This window comes from Dunckerocampus dactyliophorus, chromosome 18 (genome assembly GCF_027744805.1).
Source record: "Dunckerocampus dactyliophorus isolate RoL2022-P2 chromosome 18, RoL_Ddac_1.1, whole genome shotgun sequence".
In the NCBI taxonomy this organism is placed as follows: Eukaryota; Metazoa; Chordata; class Actinopteri; order Syngnathiformes; family Syngnathidae; genus Dunckerocampus; species Dunckerocampus dactyliophorus.
In genome coordinates this window covers 19,000,846-19,022,535 of record NC_072836.1, presented here as the reverse complement: position 1 = coordinate 19,022,535, position 21,690 = coordinate 19,000,846, and the positions used below count along the sequence as shown (strand labels likewise).

The 21,690-nt window shown below is 41.0% G+C and overlaps 3 protein-coding genes across 4 annotated transcripts; 1 reads left to right on the top strand and 2 right to left on the bottom strand.

The window, feature by feature from the left end:
- The first annotated feature begins 341 nt into the window (after positions 1-341).
- Positions 342-21,027, top strand: drg2 (developmentally regulated GTP binding protein 2). 2 transcript variants are annotated; one of them, XM_054760448.1, is made up of 15 exons: positions 342-434; positions 13,563-13,656; positions 14,787-14,879; positions 15,080-15,240; positions 15,597-15,686; positions 15,757-15,817; positions 15,925-16,015; positions 16,122-16,194; positions 16,935-17,025; positions 17,110-17,207; positions 18,539-18,615; positions 18,693-18,781; positions 18,855-18,913; positions 19,472-19,525; positions 20,879-21,027. In XM_054760448.1, the coding sequence occupies exons 3-15, from the start codon at positions 14,816-14,818 to the stop codon at positions 20,963-20,965; spliced, it is 1,095 nt and encodes a 364-aa protein (XP_054616423.1). In that variant the 5' UTR covers positions 342-434; positions 13,563-13,656; positions 14,787-14,815; the 3' UTR covers positions 20,966-21,027. The 2 variants fall into 2 exon arrangements, with proteins under 2 accessions (XP_054616423.1, XP_054616422.1); XM_054760447.1 differs by lacking the exons at positions 342-434; positions 13,563-13,656 and adding an exon at positions 14,530-14,659.
- On the bottom strand, positions 797-11,019 carry syngr3a (synaptogyrin 3a). Its single transcript, XM_054760457.1, has 4 exons — positions 10,817-11,019; positions 6,359-6,593; positions 5,948-6,093; positions 797-4,822 (listed from the first exon to the last, which is right to left on the bottom strand). Exons 1-4 carry the CDS (start codon positions 10,916-10,918, stop codon positions 4,613-4,615), a joined length of 693 nt encoding a protein of 230 aa, XP_054616432.1. The 5' UTR covers positions 10,919-11,019; the 3' UTR covers positions 797-4,612.
- gfer (growth factor, augmenter of liver regeneration (ERV1 homolog, S. cerevisiae)) lies at positions 11,439-13,873 on the bottom strand. Its single transcript, XM_054760461.1, has 3 exons — positions 13,502-13,873; positions 13,160-13,368; positions 11,439-12,008 (listed from the first exon to the last, which is right to left on the bottom strand). The coding sequence occupies exons 1-3, from the start codon at positions 13,685-13,687 to the stop codon at positions 11,846-11,848; spliced, it is 558 nt and encodes a 185-aa protein (XP_054616436.1). The 5' UTR covers positions 13,688-13,873; the 3' UTR covers positions 11,439-11,845.
- Positions 21,028-21,690: the final 663 nt, after the last annotated feature.

Genomic DNA, 21,690 nt, shown 5'->3' with positions numbered 1-21,690 from the left:
TATTGTCCGATACAAATACTTATTCCCCTCAAACTAATGTGTAATGAACACATTATGCTGCTTTTACTGTGATGCCGCTTGAGGCATTTCACAAACAAAAGCTGTTTGTACAAAATAAATACTGCAATACAAATGTAATACAACTTATAGCTAAAGCTCCATGTTTATTTTAAATATTTTGTCTCAACAAAAGTCATAAAAAAAGATCAGCATAACCAGCGTTTTCATTGCGAATTGAAGCTATTTTTCCTACACCCTTATTTTGTAAGATCCCGTCTAAGAAACGCGTAGCGTTTTATTGTGAAGACTGGAAGGGTGCTGTTTTGTCTGACGGCTGTGAGACGAAGCTAGTTAGCGTCTTTGCTAGTATATTTACTAGCAACTTCAGCCTATTAAACTGGGCTGAAGTGGGGCTGGGGCGCCCACGGACACAGGTACGGACTCAGACTCTGTTATCTATGTTTAATGAATAATTCATTCAGCTGAAGAGACCAAATAGAACAAACGTCCAATATGTTAACAAGTTACAGTGACAGATGAAGACGAACTATTGGCCAGCTAGCTAAACACGCGAGCGTACGGAGCGACAGCAGGGACGACCAATCACACACTACCAAAAATCGGCAGAGTCAATCGATTAGCTTGTGGTCGGTGTGAAGAAAACCAAGCATCAGCTTGAGCGGTTTTCCGCTTGGTCCTCGTGCGTGACATTTCTTTTTTACGTCCATGTCTCGGACGTCCCTATTTTATACTGAGACGAATTACGTATTACTCCAAAAGAAACAGGCACTCCAAATACATGTCATCTTTTTTATTTGAGAGCGATGTTTAGACTGCAGTCAAGAGACATTCAGGAAATAGACAGTGACACACTTGTCTATGCACAGCGTTTTTTTGTTTTTGTTTTATTGTTTCTTTTACACAGAATAAATCTAAAACACCTCGAAAACAGGGGAACAAAAACCTCATAAGTATCATCATAAAAGGGCAGCACGCTAAATCAAATGCACTTGTTTGTTAGTTTATTATGGGCTTTTCATTTTTATTATCAGCTTGTCGGGGAGGAAAAAATGGTAACATCCATGCAAAGAATTATACTGGAACCCTCACAATGACTACATATCATCACTTTGATTATCTCAGTCGAACAAAACTACAGTATGATCACAGAAGACTTTCATTTGAGTGGCCCCTTTATGAGTGGTATTACTGAATAAAGAGTGCATTCTGGTTAATAATCATTTTTGAAAGCAGTACAGGACAATCCAGACCCTGGACATCGTCACACACATGATCCATTTACTTGAATTAACATACCGATTTGTACAATCAACCAACACTAGAGCAGTGCACAGAACATAGAGAGAATGCTGGAATTATCTTTTTATTCTTTTTTTTTTAAATTTAATCTATCACAATGACTGACTGAAGGAGAGAGCGAAGCACCGAGAACAACAACAAGAACAACAACAAAATCTGACCCCGGCATCAGTCACACCCAGCCACACATCTTTCCATCGGCTCTTAAATTGAGTTCCTCCCTTGAATGACGAGTAAGTCAACCTGCAAAGACTAATTCAAGCTCCGTGCCGCTCTGGAAGTTGATATTCTCTCAGCTAAACGGCTGGAAATCCATTCAAAAACATGCGTCGGCATTAGATTTGGCAGTTATATTGGCTTTACACAGTTTCAACATGAACAACACCCATGTATGTTCCCCCCACAGCCACTAAAATGTGTCAATGGACCCAAAATACATGGTCTTTTACCGTTTTTAATTCATGACAGGAAATAATAACAGTCACATTTAACTGGAAGGCCCGTTTTTATCATTGCGCAAACAGATTGTGGGATCATGCAGTTGTATTATCAGCGCTTTCAAATCATGTCATTATTAGTAAAATTACTAAAACAACAAATAATTTGTTTGCTGCATTGATGGCTTTTGAATCTCACTTAATTCACGACTGTCATACTACAACGTCATGCACTTTTAACATACTTGATAGTTGTCTCTCAGTTGTGTGTACCAGCTCTGTTCAGCAGAGGGCGCTGTTTCACGGGTGAAACATGAGGAATTACAGGCAAGGTCTTCTAAGGGAAATTAAATGCATATTTGGCTCTATTCTTGATACTTTAAAGTGAAAACGATGATATATTTTGCAGAAAAAACATCAAATTAAAATAAGTTTAATAAGCACCAAGATAATAATATTAAACGCATTCACACATGCTTATTCAGACACACAGTGACTCGTTGCACTGACTTGCGCAAACGCACAACACACACACAGGCTACACATCAACACGGCTGTCGTGGTGATTATCTCCATACGCCTTCGTACTCGCCTCGTTGCCATGGCAACAGCAGAGCATCTTTGATTCAGCCAGCCAGTCTTCCCAACCACCACCAAAACAATATTAGTTTGGCATGCTAACCACACTACACCCTCTCCCTCACCTCGTACTTGACATCTACCAAACAGCAGTGATGTGTTAAAAATAATAAGAAGAATAATTCAAGATTCATAAGAACACAGGGCAGTTTGGCAGCTTCTAAAAAGTAAACAAACACGTCTGACGCCGTCTCAGATTACACACAACGTACATTCCCTGGTACAGAAATGTAACCTGGACACAACATTTGGGTTTAATTTAGCATTTGATTCACCGCTACATCCATGAGGATGATAAATAGTTGTTACATTAAAGCTTGAATTCCAATTTGAGGGGATTGAAAAGTCAAATCCGCCTGAGATTTGTTAGTACAATTCAAAGCTGAATAGTGTGTGTCATTTGAGGCGGGGGGCCTACTACGCAGTGGATATAGGAAGTGAACGCACCCTTGTTAAAATACCACATTTCTAAAATTAGACTACAATACATCATTTGGAATTCTTTACAAATACTCTTGTGACATACAGTATAACCTGTAAAGTTCAATTGGGAAGAAACACATTTGTTGGGGAGAAAATATGAATATTTGATATATTTCCCCTAACGTCCTGATAGTACAGATCATCAGTAATATTATCAATAATAAATAATACATGCAAATAAATAAGAATATAATTACAGTAATAATCATTATTAATGCTAATAATAAGAAGAATACATATCATCATTATTCAATAATAATAATAATAATCATGTGGCCTATAACCTGTACATTCAACAAATGCTAGGGAAAAAATATAATAAAAATAACTTTGTTTTTACTTTTTCCAAAAATATTGTGACATATCACCTGTAAAATTCTATTGGGAAGAAACACATTTGTTTGGGAGAAAATATAAAATATTTTACATATTTCCCCTTAAAATGTGTTGCTAGCACACTATTATTATTAATAATAAATACACATAAATCAAATAATAATAATTGAAATTATTGATACTAATAACCAGCAATTGATTATTAGTAATAATAATACATGTTAGTTTCATCATTATTCTTAAATAATAATGTGGCCTATAACATACAATCAACAAATGGTACAGGAAAAATACAATAATATTAAAATGTGAAATAAATATTTCATATATTTTCCCCTAACATGTGTTGATAGTACAGATCATCATCAGTATTATTAATAATAAATACAAATAAAATGCAGACCTGATCAAAATCTGAAGACTTGTAGCTCTGCTTAAAACCTCATTAAGATCCAAATGTCCAATTTTTCAACTGGTCTTCAGAGTTTGATCAGGAGTGTAATCGTAACAATGATGATTAATACTCAAAAGAACTAACAATTGATTATTACTAATAATAACAATACACATTATCATCATCATTATTAAATAATAATAATAATAATGTGGCCTATAGCCTGTACAATCAAGTTCATGGAAAATATACTAAAAATATAATTATATAATTTTTTTTACTTTAAAAAAAATCTTGACATATAACCTGTACAATTCAACTGAGAAGAACGTTTGGGAGAAAATATAAAAATAGACATGATTACTGTACTGTATATACTTTGTGTTTTATACAAGTATATCTCCCCTAACATGTAACCTTGAATTATTATTTTTTTCAAACAACCTGCTGTTTCCAAGGGTTGCTTTCACCGTCTACATCCACACAAAGTCTACTTCCACCAGAGTACAGTACAGTAGTACACATCGACCTGCATGAGAATGTAAGATATTGCACTTGGTCACACAAACGTTGTGGTAATGACGTTTTTTCGAAATGAAGTCACTGTCAGCACAGTATGGCACTTTAGTTGCTATCTCTACACTTGGAAACATGCAGATTCCATACATGTGATCACTCCTTCACCGCAGCAAGGAGAAGAGAACTCAAGATTTGAAGTGAAAGTGGTGGCGCTTCTGTCATACGAGTTGGACTACTGCAAAATGGCCTCATCTTCTATGATTCCTCCTCTTGTTTGCTTTCTTTTATTTTTATTTTTCATCCTAATCCGAGGAATCCAATCTGCATGAAAGTAAGTCTAGAAAAGTGCAGACCGAGCTGGAATGTTCACGTAATAAACAACAAGAGGAGGAAACAAAACAGCAGATTTTTGCGAGCTTCGTTGAAAATTGACAAGAGAGCGGTTTTATTCGCCTTTTCTAGTCTCGGCACGGCTTTGTCTCGTCTAGTAAATGGGAACCTGGTATGTCGGCGCCGCGTTGTTCTCTGTAAACGGCGGGTTCTGGTAGGTTTCTGTCGACTCAGTGGTGCCCCCTCCCGGAGAGTTGGAGGGACAAGGCTGGGTGGGGGCGCTGCCGTCCATGTGCTCTGAGGTGAACAGGCTCATGTCAGTGCCCAGCAGGTACTTCTGCACCGCACGCACGGTCAGACCAGCCTGAAAGCACAGTGGCATGCATGGATTTAGACTGACAAACATTCAGCCACGTGCAAAAACGACGTTTCACTTTGATAAGTCTGTTTTTCTTCTTCACTTTGGCAGATTATTTTGGTTGTAGTATTGTAGGATTTTAGTACCAAACCTTCCAGACTACGGTAATCCCTCCTTTATCACGGTTAATTGGTTCCGGACTCAACCGTGGTCATATAAATTGAATATTTTTTTAGTTTCTAAATACGTTTTTTTTTACATTCTTAGAGCCCTCTAGACATGAAATAACACCCATAGTCACCTTAACACTCGTATTACTCGATATAGTAGATGTAATAAGAGAAAATGAGGCATTTAAGACATAAATAACACTTGTGCTCGTGTGTGTAGCTGTAAATGTGTCCCGGTGCTCGGGAAGTGACGTTGTGGGGTTCAGAGCTGAGTTTTAGCTCGGCGTGTTACGGCTGCAACAGTCATGTTAGGGATCATCGTGCTAGTTGTGACAGTTTTTCGTGTTAGCTGCTCCAATAATAATATATCGCTGTAGTTTGGTTAATATACAGGCCGGTTATGCAAATGAAACACTGTTGGCGTTTTTGGAGTTTTTTTTGTTTGTGCTTTCCCATCAGAATAGGCATCTCCCATGACAAGCATTGTTAGCTGGCTAACTTGTTTGCTCTCGTTGGTAGGCACAGAAAAGGGAAAGAAATACGTGTTCCTGTTTCACATAAGGATTGTGAATGATGAGCAAATTTTTTTTTTAAGTGCACTTTTCCTTTAAACTGTATTTGTATTTTAGTTCATTTAAAACATTTCTATGCTTGAAAATGCTTAATTTAGGCCAAGAATACATAGCATTTGCTTAAATATGCATTTTGTGGACTAATAATAGGCTGTAGTCAACCACCAAAGCGAGGGACGACTCACTGTGTCAAGTATTAGAAACTGCTGTCCGCGTGATACAGTGCCATTCAACACCACTGCAAACTACAACCACAACAAACGTCTAACCTGTTGATATCCTCGCATAATGGATTGTCCAGGTGTACCTACCTACCTACCTACCTACCAGTGAATGTATTTACAAAAGCCCGTTTGCATTGTTTCCATTCAGTATGTGCACATTCTTACCCAAGTGATTATAGAGAAGAAGGAGAAGGCGATCGCAGCCCGAGCTGCGTCTGCCCCCTGGTTGAGCGGCAGCTCGTCGACCGTGGTTCGAGACCACTGGTTGGCCAGGAAGCAGAAACTCACAAAGTACAAGAAGGCCCAGAAACCTGGCAAAGAACAGAGACAGAGCCGCAGACAAAAGGGCATCAGCTGACTTCATTGGAACCTGAAAGGTTTCAACTGTGGTGTGACTCGTCTGCTATCAAAAACAAGGAAGCAGGACTCGCTCTGTGTGCGAGCAAAGGGGGAACCCCAGGCTACAGTGCAGGTCCTGATCCTGGTAGGTCCTGGTCGCGCTAGGCACTGTCTTCTAGCACTTTATCATGCAAACAAATGTGCTGCAGGGAGCACACATGCCTTCTGTTGACTCACCTGAGAAGCCGATCTCAAGCATGACAGCCTTCTTGCGGTCTTTGACGGAGCTGATGGAAGAGAATTTGTAGTCAAGCAGCAGGAAGAAGGAGCAGGCCAGCAGGCCCACCAGGCCCACAAACACACCGTAGTTGCACGCGTCCGCGTTTTTGTTGAAGACGCAGTAGAGGCGCTCGCTGCCGATGTTCACATAACCCTCGTTCACGATGGAGGCGAACACCACCAGGGAGAAGATCTGTGGCGAGGCAATCAGCAAAATTTAAAAGGTGCACGGACTGGACAGATCATTAGGTACACCCGTACAATCGCATAACTAACACAAACATCTGCATTTACAAAGTTTAACGTTGTGGTTGTAGTTTGCAGTGGATTCATTTTTTTTTTGTTTATGATCCACGTTGTTTGTAAATGGTTGTGATGAACAGTTAACTTGTTCAATTCCCCGCAGAAAATATTAAAAAATGGAGTTCTCAAGAAGGGTGAAAACAGTACATAGGGACGGACATTTGACCACATCTTCTTGATCGACTACTTCCATTTTTATTATTAATATTTTTCACTATAAACAGAGGCGATGGGGAGGGTGTAACCTCCCTCTGAATGTTCTGAATTCCTGTTTCCACGCCATTTTCACAAGCCTGCACGTAGATGACCATGTTATTCCTCTTGAGACAACAAACTGGTTGAGACCGAATCCACAGCGCCTCTGCTGGTTGCAGCCAAGTAGTGCACTTAGTAATGTTTACTGTATATCTAGTGCAGTGTTCACTAGGGGCGCAACGATACACAAAATTCACGATTCGGTTCTGTTCAATACGCTTGTGCTATGGTTTGGTATTTTTTTGATACAAAAAATAAATTACTCTGCCTTTTTAAATTTGAATTTTATTGAAATTTCAAACAATTTTCACATTTTTCTCATCTTTTGAACATTTTCAGCATGATATGAATGTGGGAGGCAGCGCTCGGTGGCTCTGTGCTTGACAATGCAACCCAAGCCAGAGTAGTTGATCGCAGATACACTGAGCTTTCAGCACAGAGCGGCGTCAGAGCTTGATCAAATCAGTATGAAACTGCGTATTGTTTGATACAGGGGGTCACGGTTCGGTACACATGTGTATTGAACGGCTCGATACAGATACACGCATGACACCCCTAGTGTTTATATATTGTCATAGATTTTTTCATTGTACTTTTCTTAAAACGGCACATTACTGTAAACAAAGGGCACACATATTTAACGATGGAATAATGCAATTTCTACTGGGAAAATATGCAAAAAAAGTTTGGGCAAGCAGGTTTTTCAGTGTTACAAAAACTGCCTTCCACCGTTTTTACATTTATGGCCTTTTATTTATTTTTTTTATCACTTTCATCGACTTGTTTTTCTCTTCTATCCTTGCTCCAACAAATGAATAATAATTACTTTCATCTCTCTTTAATAAACACATTTAGCAGATTTGGACTGTGAACGTCTCAGACCAAAGGCCTCAACCCCTAGGTTCCCAAAGTGGGGTACGCCATTTGTCATTGGGGGGTACGTGAATAAAAATTAAAAACAATTAGCGCATAACACTCACAATTACGAGCGCACCTGAACGCCTCATAGCGCAGAGCGCACCGTCATAGCGGAAAGAAGGAAGCAGACGCGGTATAAAGTTCTTCATTGGTGTGTGTGAGTTATGTGAATAAGTAAGTGAGTTGGATGATTATGTGGTGTATTAAGAGTGTTTCATGTTGAAGGTTTCACTTATATTGGTGTTCCAATCCCCGCACTGTGACAACCTGTCGGTGTACAGTACCTGACCTGTATGCGCGTGTCAGGATGAGAGAGTGGAGATCCCCCTGAAAATGAGGCTTTATCGCCGCTTGTGGGTATTTTTGTACTTTGGGTGCTGCTTTATCATGTTTGTTCAACTTTCCCTTTCACTTTGGTATAAAATGAATATGCAGATTTAAATCATAGCGATTGCAAGTGAAGCTCAAGTTGAACCCATTCAAAGGGACTGAGCCCAACATCCGGCTGAAATAAAAGATACGTAGGACGAATACTTAAGATACTTTATACATCTCCAAGAGAAATTCACATTTTTTCTATTTATCAGTGCTCATGTAAAACCTGACTATGGACAATACACGTTTTTGAACCAGAATTACTTACTAGAAAAAGAATAAACCAATTAATCATGTCTAATATTTCAAATGAATGAAATGTAAAAATGTTTTTAAGGGGGTTCATGGCTTCAAGGCAAATGTCTGAAGGGGTACACGACTGTAAAAAGATTGGGAACCACTGCCTTAACCCAATTTCCTCCCTTTCTATTACTGACCAAAGAGTTCGATACTTGACTTCACTTCCCTTCCATAATCACACCGTCCTGTGTGTGTGTGTGTGTGTGTGTGTGTGTGTTTGCAAAGACAGCCTAAGTTGCCATAGCCAACACTAATATAAAATCATCTTTTCCTCATGATAACTAACAACAGTCCTCTGAAAATGTGCCTTTCTTCTTGTGCTCACACACGGACACCGATCAGCTGAGTAACTCTGGATGGCAGAACAGGGCCATGTGACACACGCGCACACTCCCATGGGGGCGGTGGTCATGTGATGGCGGAGGTTACACACAATGGGAGTATGTGGGATCCACGATCACATGTGTGGTTTAATCAGATTAGATACACAGGTGGTTCTGGTGGCTTGCTGCTTCTGCAGCAATGCACTGCACCTACACCTTGAATAAAGATATATACATATACATTATATACAATACATATATACAGTGTTGGCTCGCTGCATCGCAGTTCACCTTTCGTGGATTTGCTGTTTCAAGGATTTTGTTGAAGTGCAATTTTGCATGTTTTTTTTTTTTTACCAGCGCATGAACGCGCTTTGTGTTCTGCATCCTTGTGGTGTGTTAGAGCGATCCATCGGCGCTCTGTTGTATGTGTCTGTTATTGTATTTACTACTGCTCCCAGTAGAGGGTGGTGTATACTCGTGTGAGAGTTGAAGACGTGTGCGGCTCCACCTAGTCTCAGTACGTGCCTGTACGAGCATATTAGGAACCCACAGTAGACAATAGCCGGCTAATGTAGAGCCACAACAGTGGAGAACTCGCCCATTATGTTCTGCGTCCTGATTGGCTGTAGACCATTGTCACTCAATGTCGTTTCCTGTTGGGGTCAATAGTCGCTAGCAAACTCGCCAACTGTGTGAGCTGCTTGCTAACCGCCAATAAACAATAGAAGAAGAAGAAGCTAACCTGCTAAATGAATGTTCGGTTCAAGGAGTAGGACGAGGAGGAGGAAGATACGGCAGGAGCAATATGTTTTAACAAGGATACAAAAACGCTACAGCCGAACGGAGCCGGCACGAGGCACGGTCATAGGAGTGAAGACACGTGAGTCCCTTCATCATTTCTTGTGTGCAAACCGGGGTATTGCGAGGGACGACTGTACATTCAATGTGGGAGGTACATGGAAGATTGACGACTCGTGCATTGAAACGGATCAGAAAAAATGAAGAAGTTGTCCTTTTGCGCTACAATGTGGTCCTCTACGACCAATAGATGGATGGATTACTTCCCTTATTTACTTCTGTATTGGAATGGAGCACATCAATTATGAATGTGTTGTATGGGATATACGTTGTCGTTACCTACAACTAAGATGGAGGATGGATTGATGGAGGTAAAAAACCCAGGAACTGCATTGCCATCATTTCCAAATTGTCTGTGTTTGTGTTTACATACATTCTTGGCAATAAACCGAGTCCTGATTCTAATTCCGCTCCAGATAGCCGACATGAATTACTGCCAGTGTAAACACACCCAGAACCAAAATCGCATCCATAATATTTACACACATTTCACACTGTTACATCACTGACATTCCCCCATTGGTGGTGGTGGTGTTGGTGTGTGTGTGTGTGTGTGGGGGGGGGGACCTTCTGCATGTCACCCTGAGATGACGCTTCCCTTCAAACGTCACTGTCCGTGAGCCTGCGTGCGCGCGCACTGGCGTTCACCGTCCAATCACAGGTGGGATGACGGACGACGACTAATTTCCAGAAGAACATTATGGCTTTGATTGCTAAATACGCGCATCTATCATGACTTAAAGGCAACCCACGGCTGTTAGAAATAACAAAAGCGAGGCTAGGTGTGAATACGGATGCTTTGTTTCCTTTTAAAGCAGAACAAAGCACTCGCTACGTGTTTACTGTGTGGTGGTGTGTTGCGTTTGTGCGCCTAAAAACATCTGTAAAAATGAAAACGCTCACACGGTTCGATAACAACCTGGGTCATGCTTTCATCCTTTCATCCTCAACGCACCCCGGAACAGAATATGTACCACCCTTTCCCACACAATATTTATATCATTTATGTGTTTTCCGTTCGTGGTATTTTGTAGTAAGATCGTGTCAGGATGCACACAAACACAAAAGGAAAAAAACCCACCCACGACAGGACTCTCAGGATGGTCTGCGGTTGTTTCGCGAAGGTAATCGGGTCGATAGTGGACCCGCTGCGGCCCGCTCCGAACGATCCCACTCCGTCCATCTTCGCTGGTTCCGTGTGCGCTCCTCAAGGCTCCTCCGCCGCGCACAAACACACGCGCTACCCAGCTCTGCTGCAGGGACTGGTCTTGCGTGCGCGCTCACGGCTCCTGCGCCGAGCACGAGCGCGGCGTGCGAGCCTCGACTCGGAGCGCATTTAGATCAATACTACACTGGCAAATCACGTACATACACGTCATGGATTCTACTGTCACAATTACGATGTCCATAGATGTACACACGGTAGACTCCACGAGGTCTAGCTCATATAGCTCACACCACGAGCGGAAAAGGACATTGTCCCTAAATGAGATGCAAGACATCTCTGCCATATTTCCTCACAGTGGCCGTTTACTCAACTGCAGAGAGTGCCATGTGTCTTTAAAGGCTGAAACATGAGGATGCTGCTTTTATTTAGAGTAAATGTTAGCAGTCTGGAACATATGGAGCACATCCATAGTGTGTAGTGTTTATTAAAAGTGTGCACACACATGCACACATTTCAGGTTACATTTGACCTCAAAAGTCCTTGGACTTAAATATGACCAACAGCATACAGAATTTATTACCCATGAATTTGGCAGGTTATACCCTTTTATTTTTGATATTATCAACATAAAGACGTGAGGATGTGATTTGATGATGTCATAAAAGCAGCTTGTACTTGAACATATCAGTAGTGACAACCAGGCATCGGAAAATAACATTTTAATCCGGAAATTCTCATGACACAAACATAGATGTCCATAGACAGTGTCCTGTAACAATATTGTAGCATTAGTGCTGCTCCTAAGGGGATATTTCTCCATGTTGTTTACAGGAACAAATATATCGGCAGACGGCAAAACTCCCATGAAAAATTAATTCATTTCCGTCCACTTGCTCCAAAGCAGAGCGCTTCCACGCTCAAAAAGTTCTGGGAGAATTTCTCTCAGTCACAAGATCCATCTTTCCATCCATCCTTCCATCTCTCGTCCACTCGGGAGCAATCAAACTCAGGTTTGCCCAGACGCACGTTGATGTTGTTATGGAGTCGACAGAACCACTGAGACAGAGCGTGACGGCTGCTGGTGTCCGGCTGATTGGTTTTTAATCTGTGAGGGAGGAGGGAAATTTTGCCAACAAAGAAAAGATTCTGCATTTTCCTCAAACAGTGACCTCTAATGGAAACCAAATGAATCCATGTGAGTAACTAATCACCCCCCAAAAAATAAGAGCTGATGTCACGTCATTACCACAGCTGCCTCCTATGGTAAAACTACAGTGGAGTAGGGACCGGATAAGAAATGAAGAACAGACACTGGTTGTTTTAGAGTTGGGACACTATAGACAGGATCCGGCCATGTGATCCTTTAATCATCTTAATTATGTGCGTGTGTGTGGGGATGCTTTATGAGTTCATAGAACACAATCAAAACGATTAACAACTCCATATCTGTCTCCTTTCAAGCACTGTGCACCCTGTGCTGATGAGGCCTTCAAGCGCACTGCGTATTTCTGAATGTTAGACGAATCTGTGATTTTTTTTTTTTTTAATTCAGGGCTGTTGCAAGATAACCCACAAGTGCCAAAAGTCTAACAAAGACAACGCTATTGAATTCAATAAAGAACTCATAGCCAAGTATGACAGTAGCATTTGTTTAGTAGATTTGGGTTTCTTTGCATTTTTTGGAACGGGTTAGTGACGAAAAACGAGGTTCCAGTATGTATATAAGAAAACCTTTAAAAAAAAACAAACAAAAAAAAACCTTTTTACAAAATACAAAAAATATCAGTGGCCCATTGTATGCAGTATATTATATTATTATAAAACATACTATGTTTTATTCATACAATTTTTTTAATTAAATATCAATATTTACTCGTGGGGATATATGTATTATTATCATTATTATTATCATTATTAAGTACCATTGCAAAACTGCATTTGTACCAAAAAGGCCTCCTAAAAACAACTAGTACTTTCTGCAATTGAGCAGTAAATGCCCCCTGTCGCTATGTACGGAGATTTAGTCATTAAACTAGAAAAGCCCCACTGTATTGAACTCCCCGTGTAATGGGACACCATGTAAAAGATGCATGAGGTTACTGAACACGATTGCGTACAAGGGTGGGTTTTCTCCCGGGAACATGCATGATACGCTCATTGTAAGTGAGCTGTGATAGGCTCCAGCTCACCCGCGACTGTAATGAGGCCAGGTGCTATCAAATATGGATGGATTGCATAAGAGCTCTGCAGTCTGACCTGTCCCGGAGGTCTCCGGCACATTCGTCACAGGGGAAGAATTTGGAGAAGAGGTTAATGAACTGGCCCATCTCTTGCTGCTGGCTGGGAGATGGTTTATCTGGGTAATATGCGGCCATGGTGTGCAGAAAGGACCAGGTGTTACGGCCCAGCTCCTCCCTGTCAAGGGGGCACTGAGGATCTTGTAGCTCTTGGTCAGCTTTGGAATCCTAGAACATTGAAATGTAAAAAAAAAATTTAAATTTAAAAATTAAACAAATACCACCTTGCCATCTTGACACAGAAGAGCCTTGTATCGGTAGTTAATATGTTCCTTCCAACATGCATTGATTGACCTGTCACCTGCACAGCAGCTGTCGTCTGTCGCTTCTGTGTCTTCATCCACGATTTAAAATCCGTACAGGCGCGACATGGCTTCTTTTTCACCTGCTGCTCCCCGCTGGAACTGTCCTCAGATGTTCTGCCAGGCACCGCAAATGGGAAGCCCTCAAAGCCGGGTGAGTCGCTCTGTGATGAGGACGCAGCCATGTTTGGCTAATGGTCACCACATTGGCCAATGACTTCCTGATCAGCTAACTCAAAATATCCATTCAGCGTATGGCTGTTATCTTGCAAAATGACTCATGATCTAAATCTTATAAATAAAATAATATTAAATATAATATTCTTGTCAGCAGCGAGCGCACATGCTCTGTCTGAAAACTTCCAGTGTGATGTAAGTGCTTGTCGGATGTCTATGACGTAGGCGAGAGGAGTGCCGTAATCTTCCGGAATTGACGACATAACTGGGCGGGGTCTATATTGTTAGATGGGTAAACACTACCATCTAGTGGTGAAAATTGCAACAGCAAGGCGAAATCTTCCAAGAACTGATACTGCAGCTACGAAGCAATCTGTTTGTTTCTTCACCCTATTTGTGGACAAATTAAGAAAAAAATAATTTAACATGTCATGTTAGACATCTCGTGAAATTTTAAAGATGTGTCACAGCACAAAATGTCCCTTAAGCTAACTTTCATTTACTGTTTGCATTTGGTGATTGGTGATGCAGAATTATTTTTTTTTCTGCTGTAGTTGTGCGTTTTTAACACCGGCACCTGCCCTTTGCTACATTTTATAACTTAACTGTTATTGAGTAGGGAGAATCTAACAAAAATAAGGGACTAATGATAAGGACATTCATCTGGCAGTAAATTCTACATTAGGGAAATGATGATTTATTTTATTATTACAGTTTAATTCATAAACGTTGGTTCTACTGGTTTTGTGCTGTTGTTTACCCTCCGGAACGTAGGGCGGCGGTAATGCGCCACCCTATGGATACCAATCTCCTTATAACAGTAAACATAGAGAAAGTAGCGCCCCTAGTGGCAAGCTTTGGCTCGAGTAAAGCATGCTGTGGATGAGTGGGTCTTATGTTTAAGTGTAAATGTCTATGATTCCAGGCTTTTGAGCTGTAGACGCCACACTAACTGAATGCTGATCCCCATTTAAACATATGTGGGTTTAATTCGGCGTCTTTTTATGGTTTGCCAGCTGTTAGAATCCAGTTGTCTCGCTTTTGTAGCGGGTTTAGCTAACAAAGCTAAAGTGACACGTTTGTGTGTTGGTCTGCTTCCTTGCATAGTGTAACTGCAGTCCATCTGAAGTGACAGTATGGGGATTTTGGAGAAAATCTCTGAAATAGAGAAAGAAATTTCTCGGACGCAGAAAAACAAAGGTAAGGTGGGAGCAAGTGCCGAGTTTTGCTGCTAGCACCATGGAAGAACTTTGTGTGTTTTATGGCAGTGTCATGTCACAATAACAACTACTGTACTTGCTACCACAAAGTATTGTCGTCCCATATTTGTTTGTTTTGGGGGTTGGCATCTGTATTTCCATAAGAGGATGACAGTTGACAGTGTTGCCTTCCTTCCACAGCCACTGAGTACCATCTGGGCTTGCTGAAAGCCAAGTTAGCCAAATACAGAGCTCAGCTATTGGAACCCTCCAAGTCAGCGGGGGCCAAAGGAGAAGGCTTCGATGTTATGAAATCGGGAGATGCACGCGTTGCTCTTATTGGTTTTCCCTCTGTGGGTAAGGTATGTGAATCTAAAGACCCTTGCGTTTTTCCCTTAACCTTCAATACTGTATTGCTCTGAACATTACAGTATTTTTCCCTGGGGAAGCGTGTAACAAACACAGGCCATGTAATAGTCAGGGTTTGGAGCACTCCAATTGAATAAAAATAGCTCTCGCAAACTTTTCAATGTATGCGCCACATGCAGCAGAGTGCCCTAATGCCAGTCAGTTTATTGGCCCAATGAAAAACAGTGATAACCAGGACATTTTCATCACTTTCTAAAACCGAAAGACAGGATGTGAAAACAGGACATGTCCAGAGAAAACTGGATGTTTGGTCACCTTCGTGTAATGTGTGTGTGTGTGTGCCCTGCAGTCCACCTTCCTCAGCTTGATGACGTCAACAGCCAGTGAAGCCGCCTCCTATGAGTTCACCACCCTCACCTGCATACCAGGGGTCATTGAGGTATTCTCGTCCATGTTACTACATAATGTACCTCTTGTTCCACTCACGCTCATGTTTTTTCCACTCTTAGTACAAAGGGGCCAACATCCAGTTGCTGGATTTGCCAGGAATCATTGAGGGTGCTGCCCAAGGTAGTCTCTGCTTCTTAACTTGTATTCAAATGCTAGTAGCGCTCGTATAACGCAACATTTAATGCACGCGCACCGTCTTATGTTATTGACCTTTGATGTCTGTACAGGTAAGGGTAGGGGTCGTCAGGTCATTGCTGTCGCCAGGACAGCAGACGTTGTCATCATGATGCTGGACGCCACCAAAGGTGATGTCCAAAGGTGGGTGATGCACACTTGTTTGTGTGTGTGTGTGTGTGTGTGTGTGTGTGTGTGTGTGTGTGTGTAAAGTAAAGTCAATGAATTTGTTGGCTTTTTTCTTCTCCAGAGAACTTTTAGAAAAAGAGTTGGAGTCGGTGGGCATCAGGCTGAACAGGCTTAAACCCAATATATATTTCAAGGTAGGCCTTTTTTTTTTAAACTCTTTTTAAAGTGAAGTACATGGAGTACTGATAAAATACAAAAGTGTTACACCACCACTACCTTTGTTGTTTTAATGGCCGTTTGACTAAAGTCATTTTGACACGGTAACACAGCAGGACAGGAGCATGAAGCATGAACAGACCCATTGAATTTCTGTGAGAAACTGGATAAAAGTGCATACCCAGTCATTTATTTTCGTCATTTTCCAAGAGGAGATCATCGGTTGTGTCACCTGCCATACAAGTGTAAAACTAAGTTAACCCTAGTTTATCCTAAAACACTCAGTCTGAACTCCAGTGCATTATGTAACAAATACATAATGCGTGTTTGTCAGGAAAATCTGGTTTGTTATTGCAGTTATAAAATGTTTTCTGTCCATTTTTCCATTTGACTTGAATAATATTACTTATAACTATGCGCAAACATACATAGGTGTTTCTGCTAACATACACGTTGTCACATTGATTTGCTTTGATTTTCTCCGTGAGACTCGAGGCCTCTTGTCTCCAGAAAAAGTCCTTCAAATGCTGATCACCTGATTCAAATAGCCTCGGGCGGTCCGGGCATGCGAGTCTGCCCTTCACCGTCTTTGTCCCTTTTTTGTCCTTCCCAAATTGTACAACATCAGGAGCACCCCTGCTTTTCATGAAACTTAAAATGGACAATTGTCATACATTTAATTTGTATTAATATTTATCCCCCTTTTGTCTCTCTGTAGCAAAAGAAAGGGGGTGGCCTCTCTTACAACTCCACAGTTCCTCTCACGCACTGCTCTGAGAAGCTGGTTCAGCTCATCCTTCATGAATACAGTATCCTTTTACTGCTACGAAAAGGAAAAAAACAAGGAAAGCAGATTGCACCGGTTTTATGATGCCTTTGACGCACCGCCTCAGAAATCTTTAATGCAGAAGTCCTCTTCAGGGAGGACAGCACGCCGGACGAGTTCATTGACGTCATTGTTGGCAACAGAGTTTACATGCCTTGTCTATATGTGAGTTTCTTTTACAAGCTTTGGTTTGAAGGTCATTGGTAACAGTGTTTCCCATGCGGCCCGCCACAAATACATTTGGACCGCCACAAGTGGATTTGGCGCGATGCTTGTTAACACACCTCATACGCACCTGATCTGCCAGAGAATAAGAAGATGTAGCAGGAGGGATCCGCGCAGCAGGTTTAGCAGGTAATCAGACACCCGAAAGAGACTTGGAGATTACAACGGCGAGGCTCTCCAAAGACAATGTTTACCTGGTTTAGAGGGGCAAGGGTGCAGATGTGTGTGTTCAAGTTAAAGACCGCGGCACGTTGTCTTCTATTTGGTGGGTTTGTTCAGCTGTGGCAGCGTCGGAGAAAGTCCTGTACTTTGAATTCAGCGGCTTCACTCTATTTTCACAAATATTTATATTAATAAATCGTTGCTGTATTGTGGTTGATTACGACCTATTATTGGTAAAAAAAAAAAAAAAAAAAAAAATGTCAATTGATGCAAATTTTCCTCCTGAATTAAGCATTTACAAGCTTAAAAATGGCTAAATGAAATAAAATTGAAATATAAGGCATTCAAAGACGATGTGATAGCATGTAGTATTCTACAATGTCACGTTGAGGAGACAAGTACTGTGCAGAAACCAGAATTTTAAAAAAATCAAGGAAATCTCCCAATGCTAGCGCATGAGCCTATATATTATGTCTTATACTTGTATGTCTTGTATGTCTTATTTTCTCTTATGTCTACCATATTGGGTGATACGAGTGGAAAGGTCACTGTAGGGGTGTTATTTAATGTCAAGAGGGCTCTAATGTTAAAAACCGTATTTAGAAAGACAAACAGGTTTTCTGTGCTCTAACTACGCAAATATTCCATTTATAAATAAGACGTCTTACTGTGCGGAGATTCAGTCATCCTAACGTAACTGTGGGGCGTTCAAGGGCCGCCGAACAAAGTGTGAACTCTTAAAAAGGTAAAATGGTGGGCTTCTATACAGACATGAAGGCACGTGGGTGCAGCTGTGTGTCCCTACACCGCCTCAAAGCAGTCACAAGCGGCTTAGTCTTGTTTGCGGCCTAAAAAAAGACAACAAGAAGCCACAAACGAAAGTTCAGTGTAGTTCTAAACACATTTGTTGTGCCTTTCATGTTTTTTCCTCACTTTTTGTCTCCCACAAGGTTATTCGTCTTTTTTTACAGCATCCAACAGAATGACACCAAACGCGTGTTTCACCCCACCCTGAAAAGCCAACCTACAACCGCAACAAATGCATGGTAGTCCGATGGGAAACACTAATGTTCTTGTATGTGTTTTCCTCATGCCTCTGTGTTATTTAGGTGTACAATAAGGTGGATCAAATCTCCATTGAGGAGGTGGACCGCCTGGCCCGCAGACCTCACAGTGTTGTCATCAGGTCGACCATATCAACTGTGTGCGGGCGTCGTTTTTAATACGCAAATTAGTGATCTGACTGTGCTCTTTCCTGACTAGTTGTGGCATGAAGCTCAACTTGGATTATCTTCTAGAGACGCTTTGGGAATACCTGGCTTTGATTTGCATTTTTACCAAGAAAAGAGGAGGTGAGGCCACACGTTCACACTCGCACTGCATGAATGTTCTTTTTGACTAATTTGTCTTTTTGCTCCCCGTCAGAGCGTCCAGACTTCAGTGATGCCATCATCATGAGAAGAGGAGCAACTGTAGAACACGTGGTCAGTAAACGCTCAGCAAACCTACTGTGGATATCCTTGTGTCGAGTTAAGCCCAAAATGAGTTTTTATTTGTCGACTGGCTTGAGATGACACAAGAACGTGGCAAAACACTTGAAGAAGTAGCGTTAAGACATATGAATTACCAATATTAGCCCTTTTCATTGGCGTTTTGTAATTAGCATTTTGAAAATGATTAAAATCTCCAACCATTTCAAAGAGTCGTTTAGGAAACATGACATTTTGTACCATTCTAAATGATCCTTTTAGCATGAACATAACGCCATTGGGACCCCCTCCCCCATTCCCAGAAAACCAGATTTTCTGGAGCATATTTACTAATCACCCTCCAAAATCTGTAAGAGCTACCAATCGATTCATTTTGCTTTGGTTTACCAGGTTTTCCTCGTATTTCTCAAGCTGCTGCACCTCCTTGATGCTTCTGGTGCTGCCGTTTGACTGATCCTATGCACTGTCATTCAAATTATGGCTAACTTTCGGGTTAACTGTACATACAATGTGGTCAGCTGACTTGAGGTGTGTTTGGTTGTCTGCCCACAGTGTCATCGGATCCACAGGACCTTAGCGAGCCAGTTCAAGTACGCTCTGGTTTGGGTGAGTCTTGACACGGCACCACAGGGTACAAATGACTGTGCTTGAAACCATGGTGTGTCTACTGCAAGAGGTCTGGCAATATAACAGGAAACTACTGCCGTTATGTATTTTCATGCAAAATGCGCCTTTTTTTCAGCAAACATATATTTTATTGTGATAGAGGTGTGTTTATTTTTCGGAAATATTTCCTGTCGATGAGTACACCCTGAAGAAAGTCCACTGGAATGACCTCATCACGATACTTTGTCTATTATTTTGGATACCGGATTTAGCTGTATTATGACCTTATTGACCTTAATATTTGTCGTTGCTTGTAATGGATTGTTTCAAGAATACCTCTCTGACAATGTCAATCTAAACCAAGCCTTATTGTCTTTGTAAAGGCACAGCTTTTCACTGTGCAGGTGCACATAACGTTTGTGCACCTAATGTGTGTTGACACTACAGGTATCCAGGATGTGATTCTAATCCCATCATGCATCAGAACACAATTTGTTTATGAATGTAGGGTGGGAACAAGCTCATTTACATACCATATTTTCCAGGCTATAAGTCGCTCTGTCAAAAAATGTCATGAAGAGGGAAAAAATCCATTCCTAACTAGTCCAACACAAAGCAGAGGGAAAATATTTCTTTCCTAACCTGTCCAACACAAAGCAGAGGCAAAATATTCTGTTCCTAACCAGTCCAACACAAAATGGATGGAACATATTCCATTCCTAACCAGTCCAACACAAATTGGATGGAAACTATTCCATTCCTAACCAGTCCAACACAAAGCAGAGGGAAAATATTCCATTTCTAACCAGTCCAACACAAAGCAGAGGGAAAATATTTATTTCCTAAGTTGTCCAACACAAAGCAGTGGCAAAATATTCCGTTCCTAACCAGTCCAACAAAGTGGGTGTAAAATATTCCATTTCTAACCAGTCCAACACAAAGCAGAGGGAAAATATTCCATTCTTAACAAGTCCAACAAACAAGCAAGTTACCAGTAAGCAAGTTCACCAAGCTCCTGATCTCATCCCACATCACTGAATCCATGCAGCAGCAGCATACTGTATAGTCGTCACAAGCCTAGAGTGCCCTCTTGTGCTCACTTAGTATGAATTGACATTTAAAAACATGTTAAATTATAAATATACTGTGTATATATATATATTTATTTATTTATTTACTTACTTACTTATTTTGATATATAAGGACCAACCAAACTATGGAAAAAGTGTTACTTATAGTCTGGAAAATACGGTACTTTTTCATTTGATTTGGCTGCAAGTTGAAATCCTACTCATCATTACGCAAAGAACAATTTCCTTGATAGCAATAGTCCAAACTGTGTTACATTTGCAGGGCACCAGCACTAAGTACAGTCCTCAGAGGGTGGGCCTGACACACATCATGGAGCACGAGGACGTCATCCAAATTGTCAAGAAGTAAAACAAGCTTTGCCCGTTTTGGAGGCGCCACAGGAGGTGTTCCCAAATTGGCTGGGGGAAAAAAGTCACCCTAAACTTGTGTATACTACTATACAGCCATAAATCTCTTTATATGATTTTTAACAAAATGACACAGCAGATCAGGGTTTGACACAAGTTGATTTCATTTGACCTTTTAATTCATTCAACAACGTAAATTGATGGAGAGAGACGTCAAGGAAAAAAATGAATAAAGTCCAGCTAACTTTAACACAAAAACCTAATGTGTTTGTTTTATTCTCACACGTGAAATGTCAGCATTAACGTGTCACTTATTTTTCTACAATTTTACCGTAAGTAAGTCTCAGGTGGTGTACTGGAAGTGTGTTGTCCAAAAGTGCTTTTAGTGGTTTGCGTGTCTTTTTTTTTTTTTTTTTTGGCGTGTAGACTGAAACGCTGCACTTGTCCAGCGTAACAGATGCCATATATCACATACAACAACCAAACATTTGAGGAGCGGCGGGACAGGAGGACACAAACGTTACACGCTAGCATAGCTGTGTGCGCTAAAGTGCTAACATTTTAACAGCAACATCATGTTAGGTGAGCCTAGCTGCTGAAGAAAAACAAAATGATACTTACTCCCACTTCTGTGGGTGACTGACGGATAGTTGGCAGAGCGCTAGCGCTATGTATTTTAAGATGTGTAGCAAAGCCTGTGTGAATTTTTTTTTTTTTTTTTTTTTT

Bases quoted from the DNA above. Each gene is read 5' to 3' on its own strand.
- gfer (XM_054760461.1), bottom strand. From the start codon at position 13,687: ATGGCTGCGTCCTCATCACAGAGCGACTCACCCGGCTTTGAGGGCTTC. The intron at 13,369-13,501 runs GTGACAGGTCAA...TCAATGTTCTAG, and splicing joins AGACGACAGCTGCTGTGCAG to GATTCCAAAGCTGACCAAGA. The intron at 12,009-13,159 runs GTCAGACTGCAG...CCTCCCTCACAG, and splicing joins GCCGGAGACCTCCGGGACAG to ATTAAAAACCAATCAGCCGG.
- syngr3a (XM_054760457.1), bottom strand. From the start codon at position 10,918: ATGGACGGAGTGGGATCGTTCGGAGCGGGCCGCAGCGGGTCCACTATC. The intron at 6,594-10,816 runs GTGGGTTTTTTT...GCCTCGCCACAG, and splicing joins TCCTGAGAGTCCTGTCGTGG to ATCTTCTCCCTGGTGGTGTT. The intron at 6,094-6,358 runs GTGAGTCAACAG...GTTCTTTGCCAG, and splicing joins GCTTGAGATCGGCTTCTCAG to GTTTCTGGGCCTTCTTGTAC.
- drg2 (XM_054760448.1), top strand. From the start codon at position 14,816: ATGGGGATTTTGGAGAAAATCTCTGAAATAGAGAAAGAAATTTCTCGG. The intron at 14,880-15,079 runs GTAAGGTGGGAG...TTCCTTCCACAG, and splicing joins TCGGACGCAGAAAAACAAAG to CCACTGAGTACCATCTGGGC. The intron at 16,195-16,934 runs GTAGGCCTTTTT...GTCTCTCTGTAG, and splicing joins AACCCAATATATATTTCAAG to CAAAAGAAAGGGGGTGGCCT.